Here is a 23613-nt window from a genome sequence, read left to right as displayed (position 1 = left end):
CCATTATCTCTCAACGAGATTTACCACATTACCACCTTGGTGATAATTCAAATCCAAAATCATAGGTACAATTTAACCGAAATTGTACTCTACCACAAATCGACCAAATCTAGGTCCCGACACAAATTTCGGATCTACCATAAGCATTGTCCGAAATCTCACACTAAAACCTCCTCGTGCGGGAGTGTAACTCCCCCACTTGGAATTACATTCCATAACCGCATCTCGTACACCCGTACAATGCTACCAAAGGTAGACTTTACCAATAATTGGGTTCATACGGCCCATCACCATGTCTTGCTCCAACTTTGATCATACCAAGGATCCTAACCTGTCCTTAAACACTTCGAACGAAAAGTGTACCACAAATTACACGAACTATACACTCGCAATTATCCAATTGCTTTAGTTTGTTGAATTTCACCCGATCACTCATGAACCTAAGGGTTTCACTTCGGTACCCTAAGTACAGTGTAACCGCAACACAATCGGAGTCGAACACCACGCTAGTAGGTATAAAAAGGCACCTAATGTCGCATCACGTAGACTCCTTTACCAACATGCATCGAGATCAACACTCGATTTCAAGAGTTTCAATCCACCCGACGAACCTCATGGTTCATCAACTTCAACACGAAAGCGAACACGTGCTTAACGACCGAATACCAAAACCCATTTCCATGGCTTGGTAGAAACATTTCCAAATACTAAGGAATGCTTGGTTGCACCAAGTCTTACGCCCTTCGCCTATTAATCAAAACATCACCAAAGGGTACTTCCATTAGGAACGTCACCCATAACAACAATATGCACAACACAAGGCATTTTACAAACTCAAATTCAACGTCACTTAATAAATAATCAAAGGACATATTTATTAAAACGAAACGTACCTTAACGTCTCCTTGCCGCACCCGTCCCCGCTAACTTGGGACATTCCGACTTACGATGTCCTTCTTCTTGTCAATTGAAGCACACCATACCATCACTCTTTGGTACCGAACATTCTCAAGACTTGTGACCCCTCACGCCACAATTGTAACATCTAGGCGCACTAGAATCCAATACACTCGTCCGCGTACCACCCGTGCTCACGCTCGGACCCTTAGTCCTCTTACTTGGAGCACCATACGAAACAGCTCTTCTCTCACTTGAAGGTTCACACCTCTTCGATCGTGAATACGACTCGAAACCTCTAGCCAAGTCAAATAATTCCGCAAACGATTTCGCTTGACCCCTGCTAATTTTACTCTTCAAGTCGTCATTCGAGGTCCGATAAAAATCCCCCATCAACAAACGATCTTTCCCCAAATACTTCGGGCAAAAACGAGCCTTCGCCATATAGGTCGTCTTGAGAGTATTCAAATCCATAGAACCCTGTTGCAATTTTCGCAACTCATTACGCATTTCCGACAAATCTGCTGAAGTTCGGAACTCCTCGAAGAATTCCTTCTTAAACTCGTCCCATGATAACGCCATAAACGGTTCACCACCGACAAGGTAAATTTTACCATCCAACCAGTCCTTCGCCCTACCCCGCAACAAACTAGTAGCGAGTCTCGTATTTTTCTCGGGAGGGCATTCAATAGTGCGAAAACACCCTTCGACATCCGAGATCCATGTTGTGCTTACCAAAGGATCCGGTTTCCCGTCATATGTCGGGGGTTTAGTCCTCATGAAGCTCTTATGACAACGCTCCATTTCACCCCTACTTTGAAATTCGGAATACTTCCTATCCATTTCTTCTCGAAACTTACCCATTTGCTCCGCAACGGCGGCCGCAACTCTAGTGTTAAACTCATCGTCATTCGTCTCGATCTCGTTTCGCGTCGTTATTCTAAAGAATGCAAAACGATTAGTCCACGAACGTATAAAACAACACGCACAACACCGCCCCACTTGCTAAACACTCGTCGTACATCACCTGTTAGACACGATTTGCACCCGTAATAAGGTTTACAAGTCCTTATTACGCACACACGCTGTATCCACTCGTTAGTACAACGACCGCCTCGCTCGATGATTTAACCAACACCAACAAAAATTCTACACGATATAAACATACGCAAGAATATAACATCACAACACAAACCACAATCCTAGTTCGTTCACCTACACGCTAAGACACTAACCAAGTCCCTATCCGACCCGTTCACCTACAAGTCCCGCAGCAATTAAGCACACACAAAAGTCTAAGTCTAGGCACCTATCTCAAGTCGCCTAAATCCCTTAGACCATGCTCTGATACCACTTGAAACAACCCAACCCGTATTAAACAGGCCCATAAAAATTTTTCCTTTTAATATACGTTAAATAATACTTTAGGTCCCATTACACATTTACCAAAACGTATTTGTTACCAAAGTAAGTTCAACGAACTTAAAGCATACATTAATAATTTAAACTTCTCAATACAATAATACGTAGTTAAATTATAAACCGGTTATAATCATTATGACCCGACTAGTTACGTTTACACAAAACCGAGCATGGTGATTTGGGACTGCGCTACCCAAATCCTAATCGAGTACAAAAGCAAGATCTTCTAAGCAACCTAGCCAAGATCTCTAATCCCCAAGCTTACCCGAGCCGCCAAGCATGCGAACCTATAAAAAGTCAACAACGAGAGGGTAAGCTAACGCTTAGTGAGTGAGAATATACTACATAAATATATATGCATAAAATGGACACGCCACACAAAACCAAATACCGCATACCGGAGCATCCAAGCATAAAGGCAAGCTAGTCTAAGCATACCGTAAGATCACTAAGCAACGAGCTAAAGATACATCAACAAAATATAAGTTCACCAACAACGATGTGAACAATGCCAATAAGCTACACCCGGAGGGTTAGCTACATCACAACAATACAACATTATATGTATACAATATATGTATATATATATATATATATATATATATATATATATATATATATATATCTCGAATAACATAATTTGCTTACGCTTACAACACAATAATCATGGTTAACCAAATCTTCGCAAGGGAATGACTTCGCGAAACAAGTCATCGATGTTCATAACAACCATTAGTGCACTTAACACTTCGTACACTAACCCCACGGGTGGCATCTTAACACTTCGATACTTCACCCCGGGTGGCGTCTTAACACGTCGACACTTCACCCCGAGTGGTGTCTTAACACTTCGACACTTCACTCTTCATTTTACTTGAAGTGGCATCTTAACACGTCGATACTTCACCTCGAGTGGCGCCTTAACACATCGGCACTTCACCCGTTATTCTCTTGGAGTGGCATCTTAGCACATCGATACTTCACTCCGGGTGGTGTCTTAACACATCGACACTTCACCCCGGGTGGCGTCTTAACACATCGACACTTCACCCGTCACATTACTTTGAGTGGTGTCTTAGCACATCGACACTTCACTCGTCACGTGAAATGTGGTGTCTTAGCACATCGACACTTCACATCTCACGCTACAACAAATAAATACATTATATACCTACGCATATAATTATTCCACTCATTATATTAACCCTTCGTCATTGGGGTTATATAAGTCCACATCACACGCCCATGTGATAAAGTACACAAAAAGTGTGCACCTCGCCAAAGTGGTCAACCAAACTGCACAACCGTGCCAATTGGACCTATACACAAGTCCATCAAATCCACCTATATGTGAAGTGAGCTCTATAACCGAGAACCACTTCACCCGACCCGCACCCATCCTACACATACATATGCATATATGATATTTACACTCACCTTGTCGCCTTGATGAATGCTTCCAACAATCCGCAACTCGCCGATGGAATGTACCTATTCCATTATCACAAATACAATAACACAATTATGGTGGATTTACAAACCAACCCAATTTACACTTAGTGCAATTTCGACCCAATTGCACTTTCAAGCACAAACCGTGCCCAAACTAACCAATAATCATTAGCACAAGTGAGAATGGTCATAATATGCCAATTAAACCCAATCACAAGTGTTAAACACTTATCGTTCTCAAAATCGCCCATAAACCCTAATTTTGACCCATAAGGTCAAAATCTCACCATTTACAAGTTTTGACACCAAAACATGTTTAACTCGGTTTTATACTTCAACTTAATCCATTTTAAGTTTACAAACCTCATCGAATCGACATTCGGGTCATAATCATCAACAAACCCTAATTTTGACTCTAGTCAAAATTAGTCAACCACGAAAACCCTAAAAGTCTCCAAAACACCAATAATCACTAATGCTAGTGATTGTACACCATTTACAAGTCTTAAACATGGTTAAATCATTAACCAACCCAAAACCCGCCTTTAACACTTAAACCCGAATCTTGGTGTTAATCTCCAATTAACAACTAAATGGGTTCCATCTATGAACATACAAGCCAAAAGCCTCAAATTTGAATGATGAACACGAAAATGAAATTCGGAGTTAGAGCTTACCACTAGTATCACCGTGTAGCTAAGAACGAGGAGAACAAACTTGTCAACTACGCCAAAGATCAAATCCCGTTTCTTCCTTTCCAAAAATCCGTTTGAATCCAATTGGGTGTTTGAGTTTTTGAGAGAAAAATGGAAAGAAAAGGAAAATGAAATAAAGAAAATGAATGAGTGGATGAGGTTAAAGCCTCAAATCTGGCTCAAATGTGAAATGACCAAATTGCCCTTGAACTTCATTTAAAATTACAAGAATCCGGTGCCAGTTCGCACTGTATGCCGCGCCGCGGCCTAATTCGTTTCGCTGCGACATTTGACTAAGCCTCGGATCATTTTATAACTAACTTCTGATCTAAATTTCAATAGAATGCCGCGTCGCGGCCTCGTTTGTCGCGTTGCGACCCAAAACTCGACATGATCCCTTCTCCCGCGTACAAGACTTTAACACCCGAACACGTCTCAAATCCTTCAAACTCTAGTCGTACCTACACAATACACCTATATATCATGTACGGAGAAAAACGGGGTGTTACAACTCTCCCCCACTTAGATTCAATCACGTCCTCGTGATCTTCTCTACTTAACTAATCCAACTTCTGGCACAGGGGTAGACAGAACATAAACAACTTTCAATGTAGTTAGAAGAAAACGCATCTTCTGTTGCCATCTACGAAAATCAACACCATCAAACTTATCAAATTTTACAAATTTGGATGTCATCTCTCTCACAGATTCACTAGACACGATTATCAACGAGAATACTTAATTAGTTTGTAAGAAAACGGGTATGAAAACATATAATCGGATTGATTCCTGAATCGTGAAACACCTTCCTAATAAGTATTCGCCCCTCACATGCCAACATTATCACGAATTGAGTTTTCTCCTAACGCGTATGTGAGTGACAAATGAGAGAATTCGATGTCCGTATCGCCGTTAAGGATAAGAAATTAAGGTGGATAGTATAATCGGGACTGCTACTCCATATTACTCAAATTTATTTATATATATGTAGTTTCATTTCATTTATGCTATTGCTATGACTGTTGCCTTAAAAAAAATGTGTTATACGTTCAAAATAAAAAGGAGCATGTTTGCTTTTTATGTGAAATATGTATGTTTTGTATTTTTATACTTCAATTGTATCTAAACCTAAAATATACAATACACAACTACGAAATCTAATCCCACCAAGTACCAACGGACCTAAAATATCAAATGAACATCCTAAATGAGAAAACCTAATACACCCACGTTCCCTACAGGGCCAAAAAATCTAACAAAATTGAACGAAATAAGATAAAAAGTTTGAGGGTTACCACACATTCAAAAGAGAAACCGAATAACCTTTTATGGAACATGCCAAAGATATATCGGAACAAACGACAAAAGCTTATAACAAAGAAAACTCCAATTACAAGACTTTAATTACAGTATACTCAAATAGTCCATGTGATCCAATGCATAGATATGGCTGACCAAAAATAGAAAGTTATCTCTCTTATCTCTAATAAGAAAAGTATTATGATGCAATAATATTTTAAAAAAACTTACATGTCAAAATTCTAACCATTAGAAAGTTATCTCTCTTATCTCTAATAAGAAAAGTATTATGATGCAATAATATTTTAAAAAAACTTACATGTCAAAATTCTAACCATTAGATGAGTTTTTGCCAAATTGATCTCAGCCCTTTAAAATAGGTATGGCGTCATCTAAGGATTCAATCGGCAGTTAAGCGTGCTTATTACACTCATACCCTCGAATTGATATGCAAAAAGAAAAAGAAAGAAAAGACGCTGCAGTTTCTTTCAGTTTCTTTCCCTAATATCACAACCGATGTAATTTCTTTCCTACCATCCACGATTAGTTAAAATCGATTGAAGATCTGACATATTACAATCGCATCACTACCTTTTCGATTTAATAAAATCGATTGAAGATCTGAGATAGAAATCAAGGTTTCTTGTTGTAACCCGTCGCCAAATTAGGGTTTGAGGCGATGCACTTCAAATCATCGCCAGCACTTTTGTAATCGCTATCTAATTAGGGTTTCAATTCTCACTGACGATTTTCAGTCGCCCTAATATCAATAAGAAAACTACAACTGAATGGAATCTTCCCTCATCAATTCAACATATCAGGTTGTCGTTCATTGTAGGGAATGAAGGCATGGCGCATGTCAAACATTAGGGCATGGTATATCAAAAAATTTCATCGTTTGAGGACAATTAAATGGTGTTTGAGAAGTAGGAATATTCAGGTCAGATTTTTCTGAATTTATGGTATATTTATTACATGGATTAACTTCAAATTAGAGTTCAAATTATAAAATTGTGTGAAGTGTTGATTTTAAGTTATGGTGATACAGATTTTTAAATCAAGAAATCAAAATTCGTCTTACTCTTTCTGTGTCTCATGGTTGTTACCGGGTACAGTATTTTACTCTTGGGCATTGTATCGAATGAAAACGTAACTTTAATGTGATCATCTGTCCACATATTATTATCATTCCCCATGTTGTTTTGTTGAAATTGGAAGGTTTGTCAACTTACATTGCATTTTGAATTGGTGTTTTTAACTACTTTATGTGTGGCTTTTAATGCACTCTATTAACTTCTTCAGATTGTTTTCAATTCCATAACTAGTTTCAAAAGAGATACAATGATACTTTATACAATAATGGACTAATTATGTCATTCTTGTCTGAAGAAAATATGTAATGTTACAAATGGACAGGAACATGTTTGAGTGTTTTCTATATGTAATGTTATCAAGTTCAGCAACATTAAGTTATGTTGCAAACCAAAATTGGGGGTTCCATAACAACAAGAATATTATCGAGATCAGGAATTGTAGATTATCAGTTCTCGAACTATAATTGTAGAATTATGTTTTCGTGTTCGAATTTGATTGTTTATTCTTAAATTTACATTTGTGAATTTATATTGTGTAGCTTAATAAAAAGTTCAATGACTGATTATGAATTACATCCTATGAAAATAGGTTTCTGTATCTTACATTACATTTGTGAATTTGTGAGTGCTTTTTATGTGTTGACCAGGAATGCCACAGGTAAGCAACTAACTACGGAGTTGCAGGGTCTACCTGAAGGACATAGTGAATCCCATCATTCAGTTTAGGATAGACTATGTCTTAACTCTTTATATATGGTGTATAATCTACAACACAAATTGGGTATAACATGGTTTTATTTCATAACCCACTTTGTGTTTTAGGCTAAAGCCAAATGGACAGAGGCAACATACAGAGACCACACCTCTTGCTACTAATCAGCTGAAAAAAACTTGTGCTCGCCTATGAGTGGCCAGTTACCGAACCGGTAGCACCAAACTTGTTTTGTTATGGAAGGGATTGCATATGCTTTATCTTATACTCATGATTATCGTCAACAGCCTATTGCTCATCGGGAATTGTTATGTGGTAATTACTTAATTTAAACATACATAAGTCATTATCATTTTTACATATGCTTTCTACATATGCAGTGGTAAATGATTTGTAGGTTACATCAATTATACAGAAATACATTTTTTGCTCACTGATACATTCAAGGATTCTCATGTTTATTTTAAGAGTGCTGAAGTGACACGCTATGCATTAGAAGAAGAGTTTTTAAAAGCCACTATTTCTTTGATACCAGGTACTTCCCCATAGAAGCATACACACCATTACAAGGTATGTTATGCATGTAATGGTCATTTATATCTATGAATTGCATGTGGTTTGTGGTATGCTCCGAGTCCATTGTAAGCATAAGTTAAAAAATTAATGAAGACAACATGCGTAGAGTTTGGAATGGACAAAAGTAAAGGTGTTGTACCTTTTAAAAACATTGCATCATTAAATGCGTAGTTGTGTCGTATTGGACTTCGCTATTATGAACAAAAAGATGTTGGTTTTTGTTATACAGTAAGAAAGTTACATGCTTTGAAAGACTAATCTAATACGGAGTATTCGTTTGGATTCTATAAATGGAAGTTCAAATTTTGGTATCAAGTTCAATCAATATAAATATGGTATTTATATTATGCATATCGTTATATTCGATTGTTGGTGCACGTTCGAATCTTAATTTCTTTCTTTCTTTTTGTGTGGCTCCAGTTGGTGGTCTAAAAGAAAGCTTTAAAATGGAAGTTCAAATTTTGGTATTAAGTTCAATCAATATAAATATGGTATTTATATTATGCTAATCGTTATATTTGACGATAGTTATTATCTAGGTTACATTTCAAAGCTTTCTTTTAGGCCACCATCTGGAGCCACACAAAAAGAAAGAAAGAAATTAAGATTCGAACGTGCACCAACAATCTCACTGCATGCTATTGTTGCAATCCCCATGTTCAAGGAAATTATCCAGGGATTTCTAAGGTAGGTCTTACACTCGTAATCCCCACATATGTATCACGTGGTTTGGGCCAGGAAAATAATGGGTCGTTGTGCACGTATGAACTAAAGGTGCTAAATACATCACTGTTCAAGGTAAATTCTTGATCAAAGCACCTTCGCACCAGGTTAGTCATTAGCTTAATGAGGCCCCCTTACTTCGGAAATTTTTTGCCAATTCATTGGTGTAGAAGACAAAATTTAGAGTGCTGTTTTAGTTATTAGTGGTAGCCTTATGCTAAATGTGGATTTATCTTCAGTGATCGTCAAATTGTTCTTATAATTGAATGTCTTACTAAAACCATGGAGACTTCAAAAGTAATTTTGGAAGGAGCTGTTGTCAGGGCTGAGGAAAAGATCAGGGTTACGGTTGCAGAGGTTGAAGCTGCAATAAAGGAAGCAACATATAAAGACACTGCTGCTAGAAAGGAAAATTAAGAGCTTTTGGCATACAATAATGTTTTACAACTACAACTTCAAAGATTCGTTAATCTTATTGAACCGTATTGACACTGCTTATGGTTCAAAGTGGGTTTTTTTGTAATACTCTGTATGGGTTTTCTTTTTATGAATATTAGATTGTTTGGGCAAAACTATTTGTGTCTCAAATATGATTTGAATAAGTAAATGAGTTTTATAATGCTTCCATTTTTTTGTAGCCATTGACATAATTGTCCAGTTATTTAAAGAAAATTATTTGGTCTAATAAAATGTCAAGTAATTTGATATGGTGATATATTTAGCAATACAAATTCTTTAAATTGTACACGTATCTTAGTGCATGGTTATATCATGATTGCATTCAAATTTCGTTTATGTGTTGTCAACTTTGACTCATTTGAATTTGTGTGTATAAATTTAATGTTTTTGATTTTTGTTGCATTATTTATTATTGACATATACTTCGTATTTCAATACTATTATTACTTATATTGTTAACATAAATAACTTATTAAGAATATATTTTTAGAATCTTGTATGAAAAAATACCCGCGAATGCGCGGGTTATAAACTAGTTAGGTATAAACACAAACTAGGAAGCGATCAAATCTTAATTATCAAAGGTCGGAATGTAAGAGTGACTATTTCAACCCATGTATTTATCAACGGTTTGTTTTGTATCGTGTTTGATTTTAACAGGATCAAATATGAAATAGTTAAAAAAGGAAACACGCAGGTTGCAAAAGCGCCCGAAGACGAGCTCCTGATCGATTCATTCAAATATTGGAATTAAAACTGAATTCAATTGCCATTCTAATCATATGTACCAATGTAGGGTAGTTAAGTGGTATCTGGTACCAGGAGCGAAGCCATGAATTATGATTAAGAGTAGCATAAATTTATTTATTATGAAATAAATACACAAATTTTATATTAAATTAAAGAAAAATCATAACAAAAACAAAACTGAGTGAATATTTAAGTTACATAAATTAATATAAGCCTTACTAATAACATTAATATAAAATTTTAACATACATAATTTGTGCTTTTCTAGAATTTTTTTTTCCAATGAAGTATAAACAAAGAGTCATTATTAAATTAGTAATTGAAGCTCCATATTAACGAGGGCAGGAGTTAACGAGTAACAGTTAAAACCGAACCCAGCACCGAGTGCATAGTGCCATACAATCTCCCTTACAGTCTACAATATAACCCAACACTTTTGGGTTACGTAGTAAAAGATTCCTTAGCGACTTTCCTTTTATACCCCATTGTTTTTCAAGTATTTGAATGTTCGTTTTCAACTCATTTTCAAGGCTACAACCAACAACCTCTGGAAATTTCTTGAGCACCTTGGAAATATCATCATTCGAAAGGTCTAAATCTCGTAAATAAGCCAAAATGGCATCAATTTCTTCAAACTTCGGTACTACTTTTTCGCGTTCTTCACCCCAAAAAGGGGAATGAAGTAACCCAAATGCTTTTCCTAATATTTTGTCTTCTTCTTCTACCGAAAATTCAAATCCTGAAAGAGCTTGTTTACAAGCTTCCCATTTCGACTTATCTTCGTCACTTAAAACTATCTCTGGAGTTTTTCCAGTTGCATGTGTCTTCCATCTTGTAGATTTCAGATTTATTGTGTGAACATGTTTGGATTTTGATAAATGCGATTCGATATCAGGCTGGAAAATGTAAGAACTGATTTAAATTCGTATTTAAGAAATCATATATCAAAAGGAGAATTTCAGAAGACAGAACAAGTATATAAAGCAACATCATTTTAGTCAATTACTTTCAGATACAAGTGGCGGAAACTTCATCACGTCTGTTAAAAATGGGTCAACCGTCAATGCGTGTTATTTTAAGTCTTAAACTAGTGAAACAGATCGCAAATAGTTTTGTATTGTACTGATATTGTTTTTCTAATCAGATTTGATTTGATGCATAACTATTGTTAGAGAGGACACCAAACAAATTTTCAGGTCAACCCGCCCCAACCAAATGCTCCCACAAAAAGTGATCTGTTACCCAACTTGCCTATCTTGTCCCCTCTAAATTCAGATTGATACCATCGAATTGCCAATTCTTTGAGAATATTTAAGTTGATTCCTGTAAATAGCTAGGTGGAAATATGTGGATGAAAAAATTCCCACTAAACTGAATAAGATAGTAGTGAGTTAAATGGTAGCTACTTATGTCTAAATTCAAAATAACTTTAACCTTAATCGTTCTTTTTCGCTTTAATAAAAAAAACTCGAGATCATTTGACATGTTTTTAGTGCACTTCCAAAAGAAAATTTCCCTTTTAAAATCATACCACTACAAAAGACTTAAAAGTGAACCTTGTAAAACACTAAAAGCTTATAAAAAAAGCATGGGAATCTATGGCTAGAGGATAGATAATGGACCCAAAATAATCACTAGGCACAGTGGGCCAAACTACAAGACAACACTTATGTAACTCACTAAAATGAAATAAAGATCATTAAACCATCTATACCTGTAATACTTTTTTCCCTGTGCACCAAAATGGCAGATTTAAAATTGACACTATGTAAACAACATGTAAAGTGATATTATAACGAGCAAACAAGTTAACTTTGATGAAATATTATTGGTTTATCTGGAAGTACAGATGCAAACATATTATCACAACAAGGAGGTTGATTGGTTATGCAATAAATTATCATCTTGACTTGCTATTAAAGCGCATAACTGATGTCCGTATAGCAAATTAAATCAAGTTATTTAGAAAAAACCTTGTTCGGAAGTGTGATAAAGCACATCATTGTGGTCAAGTTAGAAAAGTATGATTATTCAGTATTTCATGGTTTATAGTACTATTCTTGGCTTTAAAAAAAGTTAGTGAAGCAAAACTTACCGAAAAATGAGAACGTGTTCCGGAGTCAAAGGTCGATAAGGTAGAAGGGAAGGAGCTTCCCAGCATCCTGCACGTTTAGAGAAAATAACCAAAATTGCAGGTTAAACGATTCAACAACACAAACTAATTTAAGTAGAGTCAGACAAAAAGGTAATATTATTCAATAGAAGTTAAGACATGGATCTTTGACGTTAAAGCAGGTTACTCTCAGTTTCATGTTGTATGCTACATTATTATTGAGAAAATGTGTTAAGTTTATTACTTAATATTATATTTAGAATTATGTTCTATTGGTATTGGTCTAAAAAAAGTATTACTCCATATCATAAGTTAGGAAGCAAGTTAATGTTTATCTATATAACTCTATAAGTATCTATATGGTTGTAAACTTGTAACTATGCTAAATATTGATTGGTGATTTGGAAATTATTGGAGAGTTAGTTTATCTTTCGAAAGTAACCTAAATCATAATTCAACTTTTACTGAGTTGAGTTGTGAGTTAACCGGGGACTTGGGAAAACCAAAGCTGATAAGCATCATTAACTATGTTTCCAACTGATAAAGTGGAAGGAGAAATGATCTACTATCAGCGCCAGCTACTTGGCAAAGAAATTGCAAGAAATCATACAAGGGTCTCTTCCTTTTTATCCGTGCATTGACTGTTTTATATATTCGTTACACAAAGACCCTGTTGTTACATTTGGGATCATATTTTGACAGTGAAATATATCCTTTACATGCAGATGTTTCGATTTCTAGGGTCATGCATTGTCTTCCAAAAGAGATTAAGGCTCTAAGAAAACAAAACTAGTATGCAGTGTTGGTGAGCCAGTATCTTTCTGATCTCAGAGAAGTAAAAAAAAAAAAAAAACAGGTCCAAGAAGAGAGAAGGTACAAAGAAAGCTTAGTTTGTACTTGCAGCTGCTACTGCTGCAGCAGCCGCTTAATCCAGGCTCTCACCTTTATGGAAAGATACAGTTGATGAATCTGCTCGCCAAGAGTGACTGACTCATATTTTATCGATTGATAGTATGAATATGAATATTTATATTTATCATAGTAAAAGTAGAAGTTAGATTCATCCGTTTTTTGTTTTCATAATACCTTGAAAATAAGATCTTCAAATGGGAGATCCGTGATTCATGCTTGGCAAGTGCCGCGTGCAAAGGGAACACATTCCAAGCTGCCCGTAAGGTGGAGTAACCTTGAATTTAATTTAGTTTCTTAACAAACAAAGTTGGAGTATAAATTACAAACTCGGCTTTGTGACGTTTGTAGACGGACCGAGACGGTTCTAAACCCAATTATTGTATGTTCTGGTTGCAAGGTATTAACCTTATATTCTTGAAATAAAAAATCTTTGTTCTTTCTTTCCCTCCCGTTTCTTTTTATCGTCAAGAGCTAACCATCTTATCTGCTAACAAATTGTTGAGGTGTAGGCTTCGGTTTAAGCCCAATAAAAACGGGCCAGGAGTTTACTTGGTGACCAAGTCAGGGTCTGGCCAACCCTAATTTGTTGAGCCGTTTTTTTATTGGTGGTACTAGTCTATATATAGTCTCTCATTGTACATGTATTGTAACACCCTCCAAATTAATAATAATACTCTCTAGTTCCAAAGTGGATGTAGGTTTCACCTAGAAACCGAACCACTATAATTCTCGTGTTGTTTTTATTCTGTGTTTATTATTCGGCTTGCTTGTTTGTGATTGTTAATCGATTAGGGTTCTACTCTGATAGAAGGCAGATTTAGCCTTAAGAACTGGTATCAGAGCCAGGTTTAAACCCTAGCCGATTGCAAAACAAAAAAATCAATCAGATCAGATTGCAGCTGCTGTTCCAGATTGCAGGTTATTGCTGCTGTTTATTAGGTTGTTGCTGCTGTTTTTTTTACAGATTAGATTGCAGGTGCTAAACCCTAGCCGTCAATCACAGCAACCCTAGCCGCCACCAGACTCTGCTTCCAGATCAACCCTAGCCGCCACCAGACTCACCAGAATCTGCTGTTACAGACCCAGATTAACCCTAGCCGCCACCAGACTCTGCTGTTACAGATCTACTGTTACAAATCAGACTCTACTGTTACAGATCAGATTGCTGTTGTCCTCAGATCCAATATTTTTTTTACAATGGCAGAAGAAGGAAGGATCAAAATCGACAAGTTTGATGGGCAAGATTTTGGGTGGTGGAAGATGCAGGTTGAAGATTTGTTATGTCAGAAGGATCTGATCGAAGCCTTGAATGAGAATAAACCAGAAGGAATGAAAGACGACGAGTGAAAAACACTTGACAGGAAAGCCCTAGCAGTTGTCAGACTCACGTTGACAAAAAGTGTTGCCTTTAACATTGTGAACGAAACCACGACACATGGTTTGATGAAGACCTTAGCAAATATGTATGAGAAGCCGTCTGCTTCTAACAAAGTGTTTTTGATCAGACAGTTGGTAAACACCAGATTGAAAGAAGGTGCTTCAGTAACAAATCATGTTAATAACTTCAACAATATTATCTCTCGGTTACTGTCAGTTGATATCAAGTTCGATGACGAAGTCAAAGCTCTTCTATTATTATCTTCGTTACCTGAAAGCTGGTCAGGTTCAGTCACAGCTATCAGTGGATCCACAGAGTCCTCAAAGCTAAAGTTTGAGAGCATTCGTGATTTTATTCTTGGAGAAGATATAAGAAGAAAGAGTTCAGGAGAACCATCAGGAAACTTGCTGAGCACAGAAGAGAGGGGTAGGAGAAAAGGCAGAAGTAATACCACCAGGGGCAGGTCAAAGTCAAGAAGGAGGAGTGTGTCGAGAACAAGGAATGATATTAAATGTTGGAATTGTCAGGAGAACGGGCACTTCCGAAACCAGTGCACTAAGCCAGTAACATCATCAAAGCCAAAGGAAGTTAATGTTGCAGTTGCAACAGATGATTATGATAATGTCCTTGTTTGCTGCATTGAGAATACAATCGATGCGTAGGTTATGGATTCAGGAGCATCGTTTCATGCTACCCCAAGTTCACATTTGATGAAGAATCTACGAACAGGTAATCTTGGTAAAGTTCGTTTGGCTAATGATCATTGTCTTGACATTACAGGGATTGGAGACTTAGAGCTGAAGACCTCTTTGGGCACTAATTGGACCTTGGAAAATGTCCGAGTTATTCCTGGCCTAAAGAAGAAACTAATCTCTGTTGGACAGCTTGATGATCAAGGATATAGTGTGCTATTTGGTGAAGGTCAGTGGAAAGTAATAAAGGGGAACTTAGTAATAGCCAAGGGTAAGAAGAGAGGCACTCTTTATATGGCAGAAGTTCCAGCTAATGAAGTAAATACAGTTTCCAATGATCGAAGCTTAACCAGTCAGTGGCACCAACGTTTAGGTCACATGAGTGACAAAGGAATGAAAATGCTAGTGTCTAATGGTAAAATTCCTGGTCTAAAGAGAGTTGAATCAGAATTTTGCGAGTCATGTGTTCTAGGAAAGAAGAAGAAGGTCACCTTTGCAAAAGCAGGCAGAACTTTAAAGGCTCAGAAGTTGGAGCTAGTACACACGGATGTGTTCGGGCCTACTCCTGTTTCTTCATTGGGAGGAGCACGCTATTATGTTACTTTCATTGACGATTCAACACGCAAGGTATGGGTTTACTTTCTTAAAAATAAATCTGATGTATTTGAAGCTTTTAAGAAATGGAAATCTGCTGTTGAATTATCTTGTGATTTGAAGGTAAAATGCTTGAAGTCGGATAATGGAGGAGAATACATCAGCACCGAATTTGTTAACTATTGTGCTGATCATGGCATTCGGATGATCAAGACGGTTCCAGGTACTCCACAACAAAACGGAGTTGCAGAAAGAATGAATCGTACTTTAAATGAGAGAGCACGTAGCATGAGACTTAATTGTGGGCTACCAAAGACTCTATGGGCTGATGCAGTGAGCACTGCCGCTTATTTGATCAACCGTTCTCCATCAACTCCGCTTGTTTTCAAAATACCCGAAGAAGAATGGAGAGGTAAAGCAGTTAGTTATCATCATCTAAAAATCTTTGGGTGCAGTGCATATGATATTAATAAAGATGGTGACAAACTAGATGCAAAAGCAAAGAAGTACGTGTTCATTGGTTATGGGGGAGATGACATGGGTTACAGGTTATGGGATAACAAGGGAAAACATGTTATCAGAAGTAAACATGCCACCTTCAATGAAGCAGAATTGTACAAGGATTTCAACTCAACACTAAAAGAAAAAGAATCAGTTGAATTTGAGGTTGACACAGAGATAACTAGAGAAGATGAAAGGGAAACTCCAGAGGATGAAACTGAAGTTTCAGTGGGAGTTCCTAACAGTGAAAGCTCGGAGTCTGATCACGAGCAGACTTCACATAGTGGGAGCTCAGAGTCTGATGATGAGCAGACCCCACAGTCCCCACCACAATCTGACCAGTCCAATTGGGTTAGGAGATCTACACGAGTCACAAGACAGCCAGTTAGGTTTAGTCAAACAGTTAACTATCTTCTTTTGACAGAAAATGGGGAACCAGAAAGTTATTCTGAGGCAATGAAGGTGAAAGATTCGTTCCAGTGGGAGCAGGCTATGAAAAGCGAGATGGAATCTTTATTGAAAAATCAAACTTGGAGGCTGACCAAGTTACCACCAGGAAAAAGGGTCTTACAGAATAAATGGGTTTTCAGAGTCAAAGATGAAGGGGATGGTTCTAAACGATACAAAGCAAGATTAGTTGTCAAAGGATTTCAACAAAAGAAAGGAGTCGACTATGCTGAAATCTTTTCTCCAGTAGTGAAGATGACGACTATCAGATTGGTTCTAAGTATGGTTGCAACCGAGAAGTTACACTTAGAACAGTTGGACGTTAAAACAGCCTTCCTTCATGGCGACATTGAAGAAGACATTTATATGTCTCAACCAGAGGGGTTTTGTGTCAAAGGAAAGGAGAATCTTGTGTGTAATTTAAAGAGAAGCTTGTATGGTTTGAAACAAGCTCCCAGACAGTGGTACTTGAAATTTGATAATTTCATGGAGAAGACAGGATTCGTGAGAAGTTCTACAGATCATTGCTGTTATTTGAAGAAGTTCAAGAGCTCCTATATTATATTGCTTCTTTATGTCGATGATATGTTAATTGCAGGTTCCGATATGGTTGAAATACGCAATTTGAAGAAGCAATTATCTAGAGAATTTGAAATGAAGGATCTCGGGCCAGCTAAGCAGATTCTCGGTATGAGTATATGCAGGAATAAAGATGGGTCAGTTTCTTTATCTCAAGAAAAGTATATTCGCAAGGTTCTTGAAAAGTTCAGAATGAATGGTGAGTCTACAAAGCCAAGAAACACACTGTTGGGAAGTCATCTAAAGCTTTCTAAACATCAGTCTCCTAAAACTGAAGTAGAAAAAGCAGAAATGGCTAAGGTTCCTTATGCATCCGCAGTGGGTAGTCTAATGTACGCTATGGTGTGTACAAGACCTGATATAGCACATGCAGTTGGGATGGTTAGTCGCTTTATGTCAGCTCCGGGGAAAGAACATTGGGAAGCAGTGAAGTGGATACTGCGGTATTTAAAGGGTACTCCCAAAGTTGGGTTATGTTTCAAGGCAGAGATACTACTCTCAGGGGTTATTCTGATGCAGATCTGGGTAGATGCAACAATACCTTCAAGAGCACCACCGGGTATGTATTCACTATAGGAGGAACAGCAGTGAGTTAGATGTCTAGGCTTCAAAAGAGCGTGGCTCTATCTACTACTGAAGCAGAATACATGGCCTTGACTGAAGCCAGTAAAGAACTAGTGTGGTTGAAGACGTTCATGAAAGAACTGGGCAGCAAACAGACAGAATTTGTCTTATATTGTGATAATGAGAGCGCAATCAAGTTAGCAAAGAATCCATTCTATCATGCTAAGACGAAGCACATTGGCATGAAGTATCACTTTATCAGAGAACGGATAAGCAAGGGAACATTTAATCTGGAGAGCATTCCAGGTTCAAAGAATCCAGCAGATATGTTTACCAAACCAGTAACGCTGGATAAGTTGAAGCTGTGCATAGCTTCAACTGGCCTTCAAGAACATTGAAGAGAAGGCTGGAACTAAAGAGAGAAGAGATGAGCTGAGTCTTGCATTGCAGAAGTACAAGAGTGCAGATCGATGTTATTCGAAGCCTCCAAGTGGGAGATTGTTGAGGTGTAGGCTTCGGTTTAAGCCCAATAAAAACGGGCCAGGAGTTTACTTGGTGGCCAAGTCAGGGTCTGGCCAACCCTAATTTGTTGAGCCGTTTTTTTATTGGTGGTAGTAGTCTATATATAGTCTCTCATTGTACATGTATTGTAACACCCTCCAAATTAATAATAATACTCTCTAGTTCCAAAGTGGATGTAGGTTTCACCTAGAAACCGAACCACTATAATTCTCGTGTTGTTTTTATTCTGTGTTTATTATTCAGCTTGCTTGTTTGTGATTGTTAATCGATTAGGGTTCTACTCTGATAGAAGGCAGATTTAGCCTTAAGACAAATCGCAGTCCACATTGATTGTTACCGTAGTGTTAAAGAATCTACAGGCCCACAGTATAGTGAATTATGTGAAGATCTATTGTCTTCAAGAAGAAAAGAAGTCACATCTGTAAGTTGCTCAGATAAGCTCTCTTTCAGTTGAATGTAGCTTGTGTGGTTGCAAAACTGGCGCTTTAAGGAAGTCTTCAGCTGGTCAATGGGTCTGTGCTTTCTAACTGAAGTATTATCTTTTTTTAGACTCTTGCACGTTGATTTCTCATGATCCCACTTTTGTTTCTTCTGTATGTCATATGTATTGTATTATGAGCGAATTAATCGTATTGGAAGAACATCAAGCCAATATGCAGACTTACTACATGATCCAGAGGGAGATGGCAAAATCTAAACTAAGAACGGCATTAGCTCAATAGAGTGAGACGGATATATGAGAGATTGAGGAACAACTTTCTGAAAGATGGAAATTGATGATGGTGAGAACGGAGAATAAGAGTGAACGAAAAAACAACCTCGCAGAAACTCGGGAATCAAGATTTGGTTACGATCAAGGGCCTCTTTATGAGATGATAATAAAAGAAATATTTCGGAGAAAGCTTTGGCACACGGGAATTAAGATGGTGCAAAGCAACACCTTGAGGCAAATGGTTTTTACCTATCAGATGATCATTTAGAATATGTGTTAAGTTTATTACTCTTTTTAGGATGATATTTTGTTAGTATTAGAAATTATTATTTTAACTTTAGTTATGAATAATCTTAGGGAGCAAGTAATGATCTATCAATGTAGATATATGATATATATGGTTGTAAATAGCTATGCTAATTATTGATTGGAGATTTGAATGTATTATTGAGAGGATTAGTTTACCTCTCGAAAGTAAACCCTACGAGAACTTATCAACCTCTCGAATGTCGATTAATATATCTTTTCATACTAGTTTGTTCCTTTATCAATTTGTTTGCATTCTAGTGTCAGTTGGTATGTAACACTATATTAATGATATTTTGAAAGATGAGTTAAATGGCTGCAAAAAAGAAAGACTACAAATAGGGTGACAACCCTAGCATGAATCAAAGTATCAACCTATCCATCACCGCCGACAAGCGGCAAATATAGACCGAACGATATTGCAGCGTACAAGTAATAAGTTTAACTTGTACTGATCATTGATTACAAAATTTTCTTCAGTTACTTCAGTCACATGATATGATATCTCAAACTTATGGAAAACATTTATGAGGCTCATATTTGTTCCTTGACCTCTGTCACAACAACAGTACGTTTCTTCTCTAAATCTAAAAGCTCGCAGATAGTGATTGACTAAAACTATAGCCTTATTACTTTAATAATCTACACAAACTACATCACCATAACATGGCAAACAATGACTTACAAGTTACAACATCTGAATACAATTATAATCAACTAGTTACTTTAATAAATTTTCATAAATTCGTTTGACATAAGCTCAAGCTTAATCATATATGTACTAGTATAAACTGAATACAATTATAATCAACTAGTAAGGATTACATTAGTGAAAAACCCTAATTTTCAGCAAGTACTTAGATGATCGGTTCAAATTACGAACAAATTTTACGGACGCAATTAAGCAGATGAGAACAATACGGTGAATTAGATATTGAGCAAATGAATTAATCGTACCTGATGATGTTTGAATTTGATTAATAGCGTGCAGATAACAAAGATGACAAAGTTGTAACGATATACTGCAAGTGTGTATTTGGGGATGAATGTTGTTTTGAATTGAAGAAGCAAATCAAAGCGACTGATCCAGTGTTTGGGCGACGTTTAGGACCAGTCAAAAGGCATATGATGTTGTAATCGATGGCTTCCGATGCTATAGCTTAATTTTAATTTTATTATTATTATTATTATTATTATTATTATTATTATTATTATATTATTATTATTATTATTATTATTATTATTATTATTATTATTATTATTATTATTATTATTATTATTATTATGATTATGATTATGATTATTATTATGATTATTATTATTATATTATTATTATTATTATTATTATTATTATTATTATTATTATTATATTATTATTATTATTATTATTATTATTATTATTATTATATTATTATTATTATTATTATTATTATTATTATTATTATTATTACTATTACTATTACTATTACTATTACTATTACTTTACTTTACTCTTATATACTAATTGCCATGAGAGATTGTGTCGTCTGATCACTTAATCCATGTCGTTTGCTAATCTTCATTCGTGGCTATAATTACAGTTTTTAACACCACAAGTTTATAATAAACATATAAATGTTTGGACAAACAAAATAATTATTGGTGCTTAGTCTAGATGGTCATTTGAGTTTTATGTAATTTAATGTATGATAAAGCTCAAATCATGGGGTCTTTTTTTTTTATTATCAATATCAAATATTCATGCTTTAAAATCAGGTACTCAATATTAATTTATAAATAGAACAAAATATTATTTTTATAAAAATTAAAAAAGAAAACTCTCTCCACGTCGATTTAATAGTTCAATATTACATTTTGAGATGCCATAAATCAATATGCCAACTTTATAAGTGGAAGATTATAATATACTCCTGTTTTATCCATGTAAAAAAAAGGTAAATAAAGTAACGATGGTAAATAAAGTAACGAGTAACTATAATTAGTTTTGTTTGGGCTTTTTTATGTTTTATATATGTACTAATGGTCGAACCACAATATTGTTTATTTGTTCCGTTTAGTTCACTACGGCTAGAATTGTTATATGGAAAGCATATCGTTTTGTACTGGTCGTGTATTATATTTTTAAACTATTAAAATAATGTTTAATATTTGTTGCAAATGATATCTGCAGCAACGCGCGGTAAATTTTTAACTAGTTCTCATCTAAAACATACTATTACATGAGTATCATTTTTCATCTAAAATATAATTTTACTAACAACAAAATATATGTATCAAGGAGCCCTTGTCTACCAATCTACCATTAAGGAATGAGCTCTCTAATTAAGAAGTTGAGAATTCAAACTTCACTTATGAGTTGTAACGCATACATATTAATATTCGTGGTGGTTCATTTGATATGTATGTTATATTTTCAGATTGTTGTAATATAAAGAAACAAGAAAAATAGATATTTTTACTTATTGAAATATTCAAAAAATATATAAATAAACCTGTTTTAGGATATTAATGATAATTTTTAATTTTTTAATGCAAATTATCAATATCAAATATTCATGCTTTAAAATCAGGTACTCAATATTAATTTCTAAATAGAACAAAATAACATTTTTATAAAAACTAAAAAAGAAAACTCTCTCCGCGTCGATTTAATAGTTCAATATTACATTTTTAGATGTCATAAATCAATATGTCATCTTCATAAGTGGAAGATTATAATATACCCCCCGTTTTATCCATGTATAAAATGGTAAATAAAAAGTAACGAGTAACTATAATTAGTTTTGTTTGGGCTTTTTTATGTTTTATATATGTACTAATGGTCGAACCACAATATTGTTTATTTGTTCCGTTTAGCTCACTACGGCTAGAATTGTTATATGGAAAGCATATCGTTTTGTATTGGTCGTGTATTATATTTTTAAACTATTAAAATAATGTTTAATATTTGTTGCAAATGATATCCGCAGCAACGCGCGGTAATTTTTTAACTAGTTATTATTATTAGTAGTATATTATAGTATATTATTATTATTATTATTATTTGTTGCAAATGAGTCTCGTATGGCTTCTTTACTATTTTCCTTACCTTACTATTTTACTCTTTTAAACTTTAATCTCTCTTTTTAAAATTTTTTCATAATGCACCCTTAATGTTTTTCTATTTTTAATTCAGTCATCCAACTCACATTCTAATATTTTGTAATTCTCTTTTAATATAACGTTTTTACAATATTAATATGCCTTCTTTTTTTTTTCTCTTTTTCTTTACAATTTTTTTCCTTTTTCTTTACATTTTTTCCCTACTCCCAAACTCGACTATTAAATAACAAGAATATTCAAATTATGTTGGATTTAATTATTAAATTGAAACATATTTTCTTTTTGATTTTGTTATGCTTATTAACGTTTAAGTATTTAATTCAAAGCATTAGTTGTATACAACCAAAAGCTGACTAATTATATATATATATATATATATATATATATATATATATATATATATATATATATATATATATAATAAGAGGTCCGCCGCCGCAGCGCGCGACTGACCTAAAAACTTGTTTATTTTTAGTTAGAACTTGTTTTGCTATTTGTGATAATAACTTTTTAACAGTAGTATTTTCTTATACGTATTGAAAATAATGGCTTGTTTTTATATATCGAACACAGAATAATTAATTAATGATATGATAATGTATTTAAGTAAGTAAGGATATAACTCCATAAGAGATGACATTCTGATGTAAAATGACAAAGATACTTTCAGTGAGATGTACGGTAAGAGGTAGGAATGGCAATGGCCACCCGATCCGGTAGATATCCACCCGATCCACCCGTTTCGTGATGGATATGGATGAACTTAAATGGATATGGATACGGATATGGATGAACCTAAATGGATATGGATATGGACATGGATGAAAAGTTTCATCCATGGATATATCCATTACCACCCGAAATACATATACGAATACATTAATATAGATATATACTTATATATTTACCATTACAAGTTCATTTACCGTTAGATTTACAATTTGTTTTTCAACCCTATAATGAAATAACTATAATATATTATAATAAAACACGTGTATCTAACAAAATAAACTTACACATTTCATATTTCAGTTTTCATTATCTATGTTTTATAATAAATTTAACAAATATTGTTATATCTTCGACAAAGATTACATATTCTTATGGATATA

At 35.2% G+C, this 23613-nt stretch overlaps 1 protein-coding gene across 1 annotated transcript; it reads right to left on the bottom strand.

Annotated features, from left to right (window-relative positions):
* Nucleotides 1–10422: 10422 nt before the first annotated feature.
* On the bottom strand, nucleotides 10423–20521 carry LOC139858587 (uncharacterized). Its single transcript, XM_071847422.1, has 3 exons — nucleotides 20357–20521; nucleotides 12175–12241; nucleotides 10423–10975 (listed from the first exon to the last, which is right to left on the bottom strand). Exons 2-3 carry the CDS (start codon nucleotides 12238–12240, stop codon nucleotides 10442–10444), a joined length of 600 nt encoding a protein of 199 aa, XP_071703523.1. The 5' UTR covers nucleotide 12241; nucleotides 20357–20521; the 3' UTR covers nucleotides 10423–10441.
* Nucleotides 20522–23613: the final 3092 nt, after the last annotated feature.

Source organism: Rutidosis leptorrhynchoides, chromosome 7, assembly GCF_046630445.1.
Source record: "Rutidosis leptorrhynchoides isolate AG116_Rl617_1_P2 chromosome 7, CSIRO_AGI_Rlap_v1, whole genome shotgun sequence".
Classification (NCBI taxonomy): domain Eukaryota; kingdom Viridiplantae; phylum Streptophyta; class Magnoliopsida; order Asterales; family Asteraceae; genus Rutidosis; species Rutidosis leptorrhynchoides.
Note: the sequence above shows the minus strand (reverse complement) of the source record. Positions and strands in the feature narration are given on the sequence as shown.

Excerpts from the sequence above, each read along its gene's own strand:
- LOC139858587 (XM_071847422.1), bottom strand. The coding sequence starts at position 12,240 with ATGCTGGGAAGCTCCTTCCCTTCTACCTTATCGACCTTTGACTCCGGA. Across the intron at positions 10,976-12,174 it reads GAACACGTTCTCATTTTTCG|CCTGATATCGAATCGCATTT; the intron begins GTAAGTTTTGCT and ends TACATTTTCCAG.